At 41.8% G+C, this 16,343-nt stretch overlaps 1 protein-coding gene across 1 annotated transcript; it reads right to left on the bottom strand.

Annotated features, from left to right (window-relative positions):
- Positions 1–466: 466 nt before the first annotated feature.
- Positions 467–15,229, bottom strand: LOC108925491 (atlastin-3-like). Its single transcript, XM_029257591.1, has 14 exons — positions 15,128–15,229; positions 13,096–13,330; positions 12,683–12,817; positions 11,043–11,147; positions 10,536–10,586; positions 10,345–10,401; positions 9,798–9,890; positions 7,940–8,078; positions 7,615–7,742; positions 7,412–7,468; positions 6,850–6,921; positions 4,618–4,809; positions 4,081–4,320; positions 467–1,904 (listed from the first exon to the last, which is right to left on the bottom strand). The coding sequence occupies exons 2-14, from the start codon at positions 13,303–13,305 to the stop codon at positions 1,842–1,844; spliced, it is 1,542 nt and encodes a 513-aa protein (XP_029113424.1). The 5' UTR covers positions 13,306–13,330; positions 15,128–15,229; the 3' UTR covers positions 467–1,841.
- Positions 15,230–16,343: the final 1,114 nt, after the last annotated feature.

The raw sequence follows: 16,343 nt of genomic DNA, 5'->3' as shown, positions 1-16,343 counted from the left end.
AATCTGGTCATTGTTAGGTGTTATGATCAATCACCAGGACACGAAGATATAATAAAGTTAATGGGACGACCATCGTAGTTTCAGGTGGGTCGTGAGTCAAGAATTACCTGTGTTACAGAGTAACTAAAGAGAGGAACCTTGCGGTATGACAACTAATGTTAACGAAGTAATTTTGCCAAACGTGGGCGTCAACTTTTGGGCTCAGGAACACAAACATTTTTGCCACTGAATTGAATGGTATTTACATCTTAAATTTCAGAGAATTCACCTTTCAGGATAAAATAACCTTCGTAAGGTTAGGGAAGAGTATTTAGCAGTTTTAAAAAGAAAGGAAAATATGACTTTAAAATGTGAAAATTGTCAAAAAAAAGACAGGTTTACTTTAAACATTCCTGTTTTATTTGGTTTTAAAGCATTTAACATATTTCAGTAATTACAGTACACAATACAATACAGTACTGCCCAAGCAGTGAAATAAATGAAATATGAGTATATAAATTTAAAGCAAAAATATATTTTATTGCTGGAATGAATAATATTTTGGACATTTAACAGTACAAAAAGGGAAGAAAAGTGCAGAAGGTACGAAGAACAAAGTCGGACACTGGAATATCATGTGCTGCGGGATGCAAAGCACAGAATAACAACACGCAATTAGTTTGTAACATTCCAGTAACACGCAGATACAAAGTCTGTTACGCATAAGGACATTTTATGTTAAATCCTTCTTTCCTCAGTCACCAAGACAACTTTTACAGTCAGTTTGTTCTTCCACAAACTAAATCAACAAAAATTTTCAGTGTGCGCATTACCCGAACAACACAGAGACAGAGATCAAAAATTATACATTAAAGACCTGAAACAAAGCTCACTAAACAACGCCGAGTGGAATGTCTTTGGAAGAGGAATGAAGAGACCTGGAGCAGAGACAACTTCAAATACAGGACAATTCAAAAGGACGCTCTGGGCATCATAATGTATGCACGCTGCAAAAGCCATGAAACCATTTACAGAATCTTGGAAGTGGGAAAGATCTAGGAAAAACTGAGTGCGGGCAGAAAAACAAAAATGAAAAGAATTACTAAGGTGACAAAACAATATTAAGCAAAAAAGAAAAATACATACTGCAAAAGCTGTGATATAATAAATGGCAAAAAAAAAAAAAAACTCTCCAGCACCTGATAATTCCCCTGGGGACTCTTACATAATAAAGATTAAGGCACAATGTGTACAATACCAGGGGACCTTAACATAAATACCCTGAAAAAGCATGTAATATGAAATCCACACAGTGGTCTTACCCGGGGGGGGGGTGTGGGGGGAACCTACAGGCTTCATTATAATTCCATATATTTCTCTGACAGACTGTAAAGATTTGTGTGAATAACGAAAGACGAGACAAAAACCCACCCAGCAGGTGGTCCTCACAACGCTAACAGATACATGTTTGGTGCTTCAAAGTGTAACATTCATCCAAACTTTAACTTTTCGGTAAATAAAAGCACGTGATCTGACGAGCAGGAAAGGCTAAAGGCACGATGTGAATGCATAGTAGTAACGGCATGAATGGCAGGTTCTTTGGTCGGCCTCTGGGTCAGAGCCCTGCAACACACCTTGACCTAATATTTAAAGCTGGATGAAGCTCTGGGATACCATGCTGTTGTGCTGGTGTAATAATATTGTGCTGGTTGTGTTATTGTAACGTACGTAGCGCTTTGTGCCCTGCGAAGGTAACAAAGAGCTGGTTAACGGCATTGTTCTTTATCGGTCTTTGTGTTGTTTGCTGCCGAGGGTCAAGTTATGATCTGTTCTGTTGTTTTATTTATGTTTGGATTGGGAACTTAGCTAGACTTCTTCCCATGGATCACCGCTGGAGTGCGAGACTTGTTCAACACAACCGTTGCCTAAAAGAGAAGAAAAAAAGCAAGATTCAGCATCCACTTATCTATAAATAAACGCAACACCAAACACTGATGTACTTAAAGTTTTAGGTCAAAGATCCAGTAGCACTTCAGCAAAACATACACAGAGTTGACACACAATAGGGGTGTTTCCAGTGTTTACAGTGTTGGAGAGGAATATGAGAAACGTTGCACATTTATGCAATGAATTAGTCAACAATTGCCATTCAGTCAGGGACTGCGGAGAGTAAGTATTATTGTTTATTGAAGCGCTTATGTTATTTCAAAATTAATGCAATTTAAAGTGATCAAAAATTTAAAAAGTTAAAGTATTACTGTTTACTGTTGCCACTGTAGAAATGTGTTAGCTTTGGGTGACTCAGTTAAAAAAAAAAAAAAAGCTGAGTCACCCAAAGCTAACACATTTCTACAGTGCTGTTTGAAAATATGTGAACCTTATAGGGATGGCCATTATTCTTATATAAAATATTTTAAAAAAAAAAACTTATAAAATCTAAAATGTTAACTCCCAAAATAAACGTATAAAATGAATAAATGATTATGATTTACACACCTGCTTCTACTTACCTACCTGGTTTAACCAAAACAACTTGGGGTTCACTTATTTTTGCACCTACACTACTCTGTTTCTACTACACACACAATATCCTCCAAAGCAACATATGGAATTGGTCATTACACACCTGTTATGTCACATGAGAAAGACTGCTTCTCATTACATAACCGTTTTCCAGTAAACTACGGCACACAAGGGGTTCACATACTTTCAAGCAGCACTCTATATTATGAATTGGTGAATGTAATTAAATGGGAGGTTGTGGGAACAGCATATTTTTGTTCTCAGTAATTTTAAAGGAATTAATAAAAACAATAAAAGGATTCCGCTGCGATGTAGTGGAGCCATGTCTGGGGTAGTTGGACTGGCTTGTGCTGTATGTGTCTGGAACACAGTGCACCACTGCAACCCGACACTGCGCAAGTGTTTACTGATAATGGAAGTGTTAGTGTTTTTAAATTTACATTTATCACTAAATTTACATTTATTTATTTACTTAGCAGATGCTTTTCTCCAAAGCGACTTCCAATGAACTCTATGTAGTGTTATGAGCCCACACACCTTATTCACCGCGGTGACTTACACTGCTAAATACACTACTTACACTGGGTCACTCATCCATACATCACTGGAACATACACACTCTCTCTGTCACTCACACGCTGTGGGTGAACCTGCACAACAGGTTGGACTGTGGGAGGAAACACCCAGTGAGCACATGCAGACTCCACACAGACTGAGCGGGGACTGAACGTCCTCTCGCACCACCCAGGAGCTGTGAGACAGCAGCACTACTCGCTGTGCCACCATGCTGCCCTCCGTTGTTTTTTTTATTTATAATAGCTTTCTCTGAGTTTTTTTTGCAGAATATGACACGTTAAAAAGTGGAGGGACATATCCGTTTTTGTGCTTAAAACACTTGTGACAAGGTAAAAACGACTCTGGAGTCATGGACAAATCAATTTTCCAGCAAACTTCCGGTTCCAGCTGTGTTCACAAGTTGCGGGCCCAGTGCATGTAATTTCTCCAGCACTGAGAACGCAGATTTGTTGTTGCGTCCGCTACTCTACCCTCCCCTAACTACTACGTGTTACTCTAATTTACGTACATTACATAAAAACAGTAAACTGTGCTTAAAAGCTGAAGAATTGTTCATAATTTACAACTTCAATTGTGTCATGTCACTCCGCATTAATGATATTTACATTTATTCATTTAGCTGACACTTTTCTCCAAAGCGACTGGCAGTGTTGAGGTTACAATTATTTTCCCATTTATACAGCTGTGTAATTTTACTGGAGCAATTTACGGTAAGTACCTTGCTCAAGGGTACTAAAGCCGGAGGTGAGGCTCGAACCTGCGACCTTTGGGTCCAAAAACAGTAGATCTAACCACTACGCTAACAGCTGCCCCATAGCCATTTAATTCTTCAGGGAAAAACATCTCCCGTGTTCGTTGTTTTGGCATGCACAGCAGTTCCTTAGTCCACATTAGCGTTGATAGGGAGGATGCCGTGTGTTTACTACAGAAACGCACAGCAACAAAGAAGATCACAGATAATATTCACTGTGATTTTTTTTTTTTTTTTTGTTTCTTACTTACCTGCTCCAGTAATACTCCAGCAGCCTGGTCTATTGCACCACCTACTCCGCGGTATTTGCCCGAGTAGCGGATGAAAGCCCAGGTGAGCATCGCAATCATGGCCAGGAAGAGAAGAAAGTCGCATAAGGTAGACGCGCTGGCCAGCCCGATGAAGAGAAGCAGGCCGGATAGCACATACAGGAGGCACACGAGGACGAAGAGCACTGCTGGTGTTCTGAATGCGCTGAAGACGTTCTTGGACTTGGAGCATATTGGGGGGAAAGGTTGAAAACTGTCATCAGACATGAGAAATCTACACAATTTTATATAACAGCTTCAAAAATTGCTCCTGCGTATAATGAGTATAAAACATTTTTATTTCAGAGTAACCACTCAGAAGCACCGAGCAATCCACGTGTAAGTTACACTGTACTACACTGCCTGTAGCAATGTAACAATTACCAGTTTACACTCCCAAAAATGCATAACCTACGCATTTTAATTACATATAATCAGCATTACCAAACCAAAGGGTGTATCTTGATGTACACGCTTTACCTCGTTGTGCTTGCTGAAAGACTGCCACATCTCCTCCAGCTCCGCCTCCAGCTGGGCATAGTAGCGGTCACAAAAGTCCTGACCCCCCATCTTCTTGGTGGAGATGAAGAGATTGAGTGCTTCCCTAAGGATAAAGCAATGCTTCTCCTCTAGGGAGTCCGGTGCGACATAAGGCAGGTCTCCCCCACACGTCTGAGAGAGTGGGAGATAAGGGGGAAATCATTAATTCCACAAAACGTGCACAAAAGACTGAGACATTTAAAAAGTTAAAACATGTCTAAAGCTTTCTTCCGACTAACGTTAATGTGTCAGAAGACACTGCCGTCCTTCGACTGCAGGACACCATAACAAACAGAGTGGGTATCTCAATCACTCCTCTACGGTACATGCTATCTTCAAGTATCAAGACTACATTATAACTCAAGACGAGCACTCTCTATCCCTTTACAGCTTCAGTGATGGCCTCCCTCAAGGTTTTCCAAAAACGATGTGCGCTGAGGGCATGCTTCACAAAAAAGGGATAAATAAACTCAAAATAAGCTCCTACCAACCAGCTTCAGTTATCTTGTTAACTGGAGCTAAATCCTTTTCAGTGTACTTGACTTTGGCTTACTTTGCTAATTCAAGTCAGGTTAAACTGAAATATTTGTATGTACTTGTATGTACACTGATTTCCTCCAGTACTATATGATTCTAATGAAAAATGGAGTGACTGTCCCAGATGCTGACTATTTCTACTGGGAGTGTAATGATGAGCATCTTAAGACCATCACAGCTACAAGCATCATCCCTACGAAAGCGGGACAACAGCTCTTCTGTCACATTGCAGCTAGTGTTATATATATTTTCAATTGTTTTAGCTAACCCGCTAATTGTGCCATTCTTTCTGGAAACAGATTATCTTAACTACCACATGCTTAAGCCGTGAGGATAATTTTTCAATAAAAGTTATACGGCCGATTTTTTTTATCATTCCATTTTTATTTAACTTTATTACCAACATATTCAAATATCGAAAACGGGTGGCTGGGAGATACATTTCTGCACCAAATCAATCAGGTATCAGGACAGCAGGTAGTGCAGTGGTTTGAGCTGCAGCCTTGCCCTGAATAACACCTCCAGCTGTACTACCCTCAAACATGGTACTTACCATAAATTGCAGGCAAAAAAACAAAATTTGTTACTTTAAATTTAATTTTTACTTTGGTAAATTAAACTAGACATCAGTCAATCAATCATCCTAATAAATAATTAATAAATTAAACTTATGATCATATGTTGGGGAGCCACTATTAAAAGTCTCCTACAGAGAGGGCTTCCTGATGGCCAGATATAGTTGAATTTTTCTGAATTACAAAATAAACTGTCTCCATGTTTTACAAACTGATGAATTTTCAAAGATACAAACTTTCACTAATTTTATTTTATTTGAAGCAGCCTTTTCTTCGTCCATACCCTGAAATTCATGACATATTTCCGGCACAGAAAAAAGGTATTTTGGGGTTTAATCTTTTAACGTCTAAAATGCCAGTTAAGCGCCCGATTGCTCCTCATTGCAGTTATGGAGGAAGGTGCATTGGGTGTCTTGAGTCATTGCACTTGTTTCATTTTTATTTATTTTATTTATTAACAAATGCACTTTGTTGTTATGTGCAATCCCGAGCCACCGCTTGTGAGTTTAACAGCAGGGATTAATACAGAACTGTCGTACCCATCCCCAGCTCCTCTCCGAACTGCAGCAAACAGTGTTTTTACACACCCAGCCAGTATATGTTAGTAAAACAGAACCAATCGAAGCAGCAACATGGGACCGTGTTACTACAACTGGTCATCTGCAGTCTTCATAGCTCCTTATGGGATGAGCTGCTCAACAACTGCCATTGAAGAGGAGTTTGTAAAGTGGACATATTTATATTTTCAGTCATTTTTAAATTAGTATTCATTTTAATGTAACCAGAAATTATTTATTACAGCTACATCACAGTTTTCAGAGAATGTAAGAAGGAAATACATTGAGGGGCATCTGTATTAATAAGCATTTATTGAATGAGACTTAATGGTAAAAGTGGAGACTTTAGAGTTCTATAAAAAATTACACGCAGGCTTCTACTCCCAATTGTATTCATAAGCTGAGAAGAAGAGTATATTTCCTGATTATTCCCTTAACTTACACTGCAAAATATCTCTGTGGTCAGAAATACACTCTCTTTCCAATGAGGGATTCAAACTGACCTTCTCCATGTTCCTGTAATAGAGGTCTTTAGCCGCTGCCACCGCCGCCAGGTTGTTTGCCTCTGCTGTAGCCTACGAGAGTTGGACAGTGTTACCACTGGTATGTAAACGGTTGTGGAATTACGACACAAGCCTTGCATACTTAATTTTACAAAAATAAAATATTCCATCCAGTCTGCAACCTAAATCGGCTAAGCAAAATTTTTATTTTCAATAAATAAAAAAATTTAAAAAAAATTTTTTTTTTTTGTTTAACTCCTTTGGACATCATCTTACAGTTTGACTGCAAAATCCTTAGAGTAGTCTTTAGAGTAGTCTTTTTTCACTGAACGCAACTCTCTAAATACCTCCACTGATGACCACATCATTATAATTCTAAATTTAAAAGAAAAAATAATCAAGATTTTTCTTGGAGTAACACAAATACTTAACATAATCTAGTATATCAGTATAACTATGGTGACAAAACACACTGTCCATTTGAACCAATAAAACAATAAGTGTACTGAGTGATCAGACAGGTGTGAGACATGTTAAAAATAAGTTTGCGTTGAGTCTGTACCAGCAGCATGGACTTGGGATGGGGCAGGTCCTCGCCTTGGTAAATCTTGATGTATGCCTACAAGCAAACAAACAAATAAGCAGCCCCATAAAAACAGTATCTCTAAAAAAAAAAAAAAAAAAAAAACCACTTAAAACACTGTAATGCAGGTGTATGTAAAAGGGAACCGCACGATAGGAGGTGTCCAGGCTGTTCCAGCTCACCTTGAAGTACTCTAGAAGTCCTCTGCAGGTGACTTTGTTGCCATTGATCTCTTTCTCAGCCAGGTTGTCTGGCTTGAACAGCGTGGGGATGAGGGTAAGCAGGCCTTCCTTGAACTCCGGGGCCACATCTGACAGCCAGATTATACAGCTCATTAAATTCGGGGTAACAGTGTAACATGAAAGAACGCAAGAGAAAGCTCTCTCAGGTATGGATGAACACCTTGTCAAACAGACACATAGTGCTGATGGGGGAAAAAAGAAAGACATATACAAAAAAATGACAAAAAATATACACAGCCAGGCAGATCGACTGACAGACCCATACCGCTAAGCTGACCCCGGAATGAGGGGCTGGTGGCCACCTTTAACCCTGGGTGTGGCAACAGGAAACAGGAAATGGAGGTGAAGCAAGAATGGATGTGCTCCCTCACCGACTGCAGCTCCTCATGCTGGGCCTCCTTCACCTGCATGACATGGTGCAAACAACCCACTGGCACTCCTCTTGATACACAGCACCACCATACTATGTATGAGCTCCTGACTCTTTACATTAATAGTCAAATACTTTGATTTTCATTAATACTGACAGTTGGGTGTCAACCTACATTTTGATAGCACAGTATTTTGTCATGAATTGTCATCATATGACTTGGTCTATAACCTTGTATGCATTTTTTGTATTGTTACTAAATCTAACACTGTAAATCACCCTGGACAGAGACATCCTTACCAAACAAGTTTTTCTACTGTCATCATTAACCTACAGCACAGTGGCTGAACACATATACCTAAAAATGTTATATTCTACTTATTTATACAGGGGGGTGGACAAAAGAAGAGAAACCACATGAAAATTTTGTTTAACTTTCCAATAATTAAATCTCAAATACAATCACAGCTATAAAGGTGAGTTATCTCATGTTGATCACCAGTTAGCAGCATGTTCCAGCTATGAAAAATCTTTGATATGTCAGTTCACTGCAACAGGGCACCTAATAGACTTCCAAAGGGGTCAAATAATCGGTGTCCGAATTGCAGGTGCAGCAGTCAGAAAAACGGCAGAATTATTAATTTTGTCAAGGGGAAAAGTCTCAAAAATAATGAAATCATATGGCAAACATGGACAACCTGCATCAGCAAAGAGGAACAGCGGTCGCGAGCGGAAGTTCACCGACACCGGAGGACAGACACTTCAAGGGATACTTGCTAAATACCCCAAAAGTACACACTCAAAAATTACCACAGGACTGAATCAGCACCTCTGCGACCCAATTGTAACAAGAACCGTACATTGTGAGCTTCACTAAGCTGGAATTTACAGCAGGCCTGCCACTGAGAAACTGCCCATAACCAAGACCGTCGCACAGAGAGGAGACCCCTGAGAAATGGAAAGGGTGATATGGTCTGCTGAGTCATATTTCACCCTATTCCCTACATCCAGATGGGTTTATGTTTAGAGAAGACCCGAACACATCTTCAACCCACAATGTCTACTGCCAGCTGTTAAACGTGGTGGGAGATCAGTAATCGTGTGGGCAGTCATCCTGTGGGAGTCATTAGCTGCAATGATTGCCCTGCGTGGTTGTATAACGGCCAAAGAATATGAAGGAAATTTACAGGACCAGGTGCACCCTGTGGTGCAAACACAGTTCCCTCATGATATCACCATATTCCACGATAATAATGTCCCCATACACACTGGAAGGAAGTCAAACTCCATCCATGGCCTCTACAGGTACCAGATCTAGACGTGACTGAACCTTCATAGGAAGTTCTTCAGCACAAAGTACATTTGTACCTCCTTAAAATAACTGGAGGCTATTCTTCTTGGTGCAATGTTTCACTACACATCATTCAGGACTTATATGAAAACATTCCAAGAAGGATTAAATTTGTAACAAAGGCAGGGGTTGGTCTTACTCAAATTCAGAAATATAACACATTGTTACACTTATTTCCATTATTTTGTCCACCACCTGTACATGTTCACTGAAACAAATTGAGTGAAAAGATGTAAACCAACATTTCCTGTCTATAACCACTGCTTTCTAGAGCCTTTTTGTAAAGAGATAAAAGCAGTTTGAAGATAAAATAGCATTTCGAAGGCACCAAACAGCACAACCTCCGCTAAAGCAATAACAGCTTACATATACACACATGAAGACACAACAGCACACAGATACCTGCAAGCGTTTGTCCAGGAAGTCACTGCCACCTTTAAATCCATAAGAATATTCATAGGGGAAGCTCCAGTCCCTAATAAGGAACATTAAGGACTACATGTGGCAATAAGAGGAAATAAGAGAGAGAGACATCTATTAGGTAATAACAACAATTAAATACAAAAGACAAAACAAGTCCAAAGGATGTGAATACAAAGTACAGGGCTTATAATCACACTAGGGTAACGTGGCAGGTAGAAATCCTGACATGAGACTGTAGCTGCAAAACGATGATAAATTACACTGCAGATAGAGTAAGACCTGAGGTTTGTCTCGCTGCTTTGCATCCTAATGCAGATGCTGTGGCTTCCAGCTAAGATGACAGACAGGTTATAGGAATAAGCCCTGCTAGTGGTTAACAATGATCTGGTACCTTCCCTGCGGGACTGAGGAAGGAAGGGGGGGGAAAAGAAAAAAAAAAAAAAAAAATCACAGTAAATAAATTCAGAACAACGTTTAGATTAAGTCCTTTATAGGACAGCAGACAAATCTGTCTTGGGACATTCACCTGAAAAGGCTTCAAGAAGATTTCGTCCATGGCAAGACGACCGTACTCTGTGAACAACTGAAGCAAAGCAGAGAAAGAAGCAGGAATGAGAATTTTTCAGAACCAATCTCCCAGTGCTCATTATTCAGCTTAGAGAGTGAAGTTTGTTTGTGGTAAATGTGTAGAACATGTGTACAATGAGAGTGACTAACTTGGAGCTGCTGCAGGTCATCCTCCTGGATATTCTGAGAAAGGTTGTAGATCTAAAAAAAAAAAAATTTTAAAAATTTTTTAAAAAAAATTCACAAAATTTAATGATTTAGAGTGAACAAATACTTTTTTTTTTTTTTTTTTACCTAACTGACAGAGAGTGATACCTTTAACATCAAAAAGGGTTTTTATTAAGAAAGCTAAGAGAAGAAAACAGTAGTAAGACATACAAATGCAGGAGAAATGACAAAAATTCAAGGCGCACACACCTATACTGGAACACAGAAATATGTATGTTATGTATGCATGTTCACACACAGAATAAAAGGATCAAGAACCTCTTATGAGACCAAAAGACAAATGTGCACTGGTAGACAGATGTTAGCATGTCAATAAAGTATAGCTCATCCAGCACTGCTGGACAGAAGGATCCAGACAGAAATGCATGGAAGAGAAGCCCAAGCCAAACGGTGTGTCTGAAGAAGCAGGCAGGGTCTACTGGAGTGTACCTGCATGGAGCTAGTCATGGTGCTGAGGGCAAAGATGGTAGCGCAGTCTTTCACTGTAGACTGGGTGTCGAATGCCCCTTGGGTGTCCATCAGCACCACTGCAACCTGGGTAAAGGGGCGAAAAAAAACACGTGCGTGCGCGCGTGCACACACATACACGCATGAGTCAGTGCAAGCACACTAATCTGCGCCAAACTGACTGGATAAAATGTGATAAGAGACCACAAGTAGAATCTGATCAAAAAATGTGCTGAACCAAACAAAAACAGACAAATGAACACGATTAAATTGCTTCTTGAGTGCAAACTAATCACAAATGTGAAAAAATACATACTACATTACAAATTCACGATTGTTCTTAGGAACCCACTGGCCTATGTTAAGAGTAGTCAATTAGTTTTTGAAAAGCACTTCAAATATCTTCGTTTTAAATTTTTTGGCTGAGCTATCGGGGCCGCATGGTGGCACAACAAACAGTGCTGTTTCCTCACAGCACCTCGGTGGTGTAAGAAGATGAGGTTTTAAGCCCTGCCTGGTTTGTGTGGCGCTTGCATGTGCTCCCAGTGTTTACTGGAACTCCTCTGGGTGCTCTGGTTTCCTCCCAGTCTAAAGACATATGTTTTAGGTGAAGTGATGACTTTAAATTGCCCACCGTGTGCATGTGTGTGAATGTGAGAGAGAGAGAGAGACTGTGTATTAAACTGCTCTGGTGTGTAGAAGAGAGACTGTAGGTAGTGTATTTACTGTATCTACTAGCAGTGTAAGTCATCTTGGGTGAAAACGTGACAGATACTACACAGTGTTCTCAGTAAATTGCATGTATGAATGTGTCATAATTCGCTTTCTGGCCTAACCATTCAATATGGGGGGGGGGTGAGAAAAAAAAAAACAGCTACGGAGTGTAGTGCAGTTTATTTTTGCGCAGACAGTCACAATGAAAAATACACACAGGCAATCTTAAAGATCAACCAGACACGAGTTTTTTTTTTAATTTTTCAAAATGCTACCCCTTCGGTCTCTGGAGCGCCAACATATGTGGGGCTCATTTTTAAAATATGTTTCAGCTCTTGAGTTCCTCAATTGCTGGTATCTCCTTAGGTGTAAAACCGCATTGTCAGAAGACTAAACTTACACTGCTTCAGAGCATCTGTGGTCGAGTCACTAGAGGCAGAAAGATGGCAATTGTAAGCGAACGGCATAGAAACAGTACAACAGAGCACGTTCACGTGCCTTTCGCCGTTGTACTTGTTAGGGAGTCCCGTACAGTGCAGGCACGATCAAGTCAGTAATTTCCTGGCTGCAGTAGTGCTCTCTCTTGGTACGTCTCTGGAGTGTTACTATGCCTTTGTGGTCACCTGAGCGTGCGTGAAGGCCGTGGTCGAACCAGCGCATTCTGGACAGGCTGCCAGATGACGGGAAATGACGACTGCTCTCCGCCCAGTCTGGACCAGCAACCTTGGTCTGGACCATGAATCTGGTCCATGGATTCTAGCTCTGCGTTGTCCGTTGTGCTGCTCACCAGGTAGGTTTTCTCTACGTTGTGCGTTCGTTCAAAACGGTCACAAAACTCAGCGTAGTCTGTGCTGCAACAGCTCTAGGGCTGCGCCACTTTTGTTTACGAGGAACATCGAGCGCAGTACCTCAGTGCCGTCACGTTTCTCCACTAGGAAGACCTCACTCCAGAGCTGGATGCCTGTGGTCTCCGGCTCCGAACCTCCCCTCCAGGAGAAACCGGTGAGGGGCTCATCCTCTGCTCCCAGCCAGTTGCTTTCAGACTGACAAGCAGACAGATAAAAGACTGCATTTACTATACACTCAAGAGCAGAAACCGGGGCTTCAAAAGCCACTTGATCTGGCAGAACTGAAATCAATAGTTACACAGCGCTTTTCACCAACAAAAAGTGTACGTCGGGTAGAGGACGACTTTATGAGCTGTTCTAAAAATCTGAAAGGTGTGCCAATAGCTACTGTTGTAAAGGCACCAAACCCAACTTCATGCTCGTCTTTTCACATAAAGCCAATGGAGGTGATCACATATATTCTGACCACTGACCTTCCTGTACATGTACCGAAGCATGAAGTCCAGGATGAAGCTTTTGCCTTTCCGGAAGGCACCCGCGACAGACAGCACCACCACATGCTTGTCCCGAACCTCCGGCGCGAGCAGGACGCGCTCCAGCGCCTCGGTGTCCAGAGAGAACGAGTGGTCCTCCTTGCTAACAGTCACGATTTGGACCGGACCAGGCTCGCTACCTCTCCCCATTCTTCAGATATCGGTACTGCTGCCTCTGGCGGGGGGAGGGGCAGATTCATTTAAAATGCTGAAATGGTGAAAAACACAATCGTCTCATTATTAGCCAACATTCCCAAGCGTTTGGGGGAAGGAAATTCATTGGACATACAGAGTCATCCCTGGCCATGTGACAATAAGATCACCGATGCTGGACGGGACGGGGTGGGGCAGATGAAGAGCATCCAGATGACTCTACTTTAAAACGGATCGGAGTGAAGGATGCGTACAGCGCACGTACGGACAAATAAAAGCGGGGAGCAATGGTCGTCGAGCCGAGCCGTGCGAGACGCAGCTGAGAGACCGGCGCTCGCGGAAGCCCCGCTCCTTGTCGCCGGTGCTCCCGTTTCCTGAACGAGCCTCTTTGTTACAAGGCATCCAGTCGTCTTTGCCCGCAAGCTGCAAACACACAGAACTGCACTAAACAACCAGAGGGAAAAAACACTTAATATGTGGCTCGCTCTGACGCGGCCGGGGGACACGCCGACGCTTAAAAAGACCCGAGGAGGCCGGACGGCCGTTACAGAAGCACCCCACGTTGACCGAAGATGATGATCAACCGCCATAATGGACAAGACGTACCTGATCTAGATTTAGAAGTCTTATTTAATCTAGAATGCCCAGGAGGGGTGGGCAGCCATTGGCACTTGGGCCCCGACATGTTTTTTTCTCCCTCGACTTTCAGTTGGGAGTTTTTGTTCTTTTCCTCCACGGCCAGTAGGCACACTTATAGCTTTATAAAAGCATTGATAATGTATTATAATATTTCTGTAGTTTGTTTCCTTCCTTGTCTGATGTATTTGTTTCTTTGCTATGTGCCTGTGTTCAAGCGCTCTGTGTCACTGAATTGATCTAAGGGCGAGAATTACGTGTAAGCGCTTCATTGATGCTCCTCTGGTGACACCCTCACGAACAGTAGTACCATGGTACGTATGTCAGCTGCACAGTCATGACAGGAGTGGTGAGACATGTCTGCGAGAGGTGGGGTGCACTGGTATCTGGAAGGAACGTGCCGAGGATGTCTTTCTCGTGAGAAGTAAAACCTTTTTAACAGTAAAGGAACTCGAACAACAAGTGCTGAGCCTGAGGGAAGGCGGTAGTGTCAGCTAACTAGTGTGATTTACCCGTTAGGATATTCTTATTTGTATCAATTCAAGTTAGTAACGTGACCAAACTTCGGCACAACATCGAGAAGGGAGATTCGAAATATGTGCCCCAGACAATGTGACAGCCCACATTTAGAAACTTTAAGGTCAAAACTTCGCAGAGAAAAGCTGGATCCGAGCAGGACTCGACGGTGACGTTTGCGTCGCGCTCGCGCACCCCCCAGGGCGCGCGCCGCTCACGCCTAAGCTCCCGGATAACACAGAACGGATGAGAGATGCAGCGAATAACTTCGCTGTGTACATGATTAGAGCAACCTGGTGTTTCAGTCAGCAAATTCGGCTTCATACCCGCAACGGATGCAGAGAAAAAAGCAAATATAAAAAAAAAAAAAACCAGCTGCTGCTTTTCAATACGATTACCTCAACGATAAGCATGCAACGCCGGACAGATCATAATTAGCAGGCTAACTCAGATGCATCTCATTTTTTTTCACGATCTTCAGTTTGCATAAACTACTCTCCCCCACCCAACGTAACAATTAATTATGTAGCTAAAGTAAAAAACAGCCCCCACCAGTTTTTTTTCACGCGCTCCAACATCACGCGTTAGTTACATCATGTAATACATGCAAACATAAGAATTATATTTTGAGAAAGAATAATTTTTATGCAACACAAATTATTCATACCTCAGGTACCCAACAGCTTGAAGAGGTGGCGAGTTTTTTTCCAGTCAGTGAGTGAAAAAATATCCAAAAACTTCCAGATACTAACTACGTGTGTTGACATACCCTTTCTTGTTGAATTGTGGATATTGTAGTTCGATAACCCTCGCACGTTAACAATACAAACAAATGACTGAACACTATGTCCCACAATGCTTCACGTTAAAAGAAGTGGCTCTCTGGGATCTGAAGTTTCCAGTCGTCACACCAGACGCGGAATTAGTGAGTCAGAGGCGGCATCTATGCGAAGGCTCCAAGTTTGTGGTTCTCCACCCATGCCTGAGGCAGTTCCGTTTAGGTCTGCGTTTAAAAATACCAGGCGACAGTTCAGATCAGCCTTTGTCTGTACATAAAACTCGGACCCTTTTCTAACGAAACATACACTTTCTGGCGATTTACTACTGCCAAGCGTTGTTAAGTGTAGTAAGTTGTCTGCTAATCTAGAGCAACGAGTAACATGGAATTATAACCAGTGTTTCAACATGGTAACCTGTGAGTCATCGTCTGTGGCTTTCGGTGCCAGCTCAACCGACTCCACCCTGTCAGAAGTTCTTGAGCCAACTGAATGCCGGATAAATTCCGTACAAAGTCATCGATCACGTATTTGAAGAGCAAAGATGTCAGGGAGGCCAAGCGTGGTCGTGCGCTGGTGCTCCTAACCAAGCGGAGAGCTGATGCCACGGTCACCACAACATTTTCATTTTCACTTCTGCCAGGGCTTTAAGCAGGAGGCAGAAGCACGCGCGCATCACACTTTTTCCAGAATTTTTCTTTACAAACAAATCAAGTCAGATTTCGTACGTGCAGTTCTCCAGTCTTCTAGTACAACATGAATGGCAACAATGTACAGGACCTTTTTCATCTGTCCCTCCCAGTTCTTTGGTCCTGGTTTTTGAAAGGCGGGAGGGGTCGGTAACTAAACTGGAAAAGGGATAACCAGAGCTAAGATCTTACTGCTTATTTCGATCTGTCATTGGCAGGACACATGCACTTTTGGGAGCTGTCAGTACTCGCGTCGACAGCTCCAGGCCTGGATCAAACACCGCCAACATACTCTGTATAGTAAATATAGACCAAACATACACATCCACACAAGTGCGCACACAACGAAGTGCTGATTTCAAGAACGCAAAGCTGAAACAATATTTCAATAATCTCCAGAACTCTTTATTATCTACAG

The sequence above is a fragment of the Scleropages formosus genome, chromosome 13, assembly GCF_900964775.1.
Source record: "Scleropages formosus chromosome 13, fSclFor1.1, whole genome shotgun sequence".
NCBI lineage: Eukaryota > Metazoa > Chordata > Actinopteri > Osteoglossiformes > Osteoglossidae > Scleropages > Scleropages formosus.
This window is presented reverse-complemented; position numbering and strand designations above follow the sequence as displayed.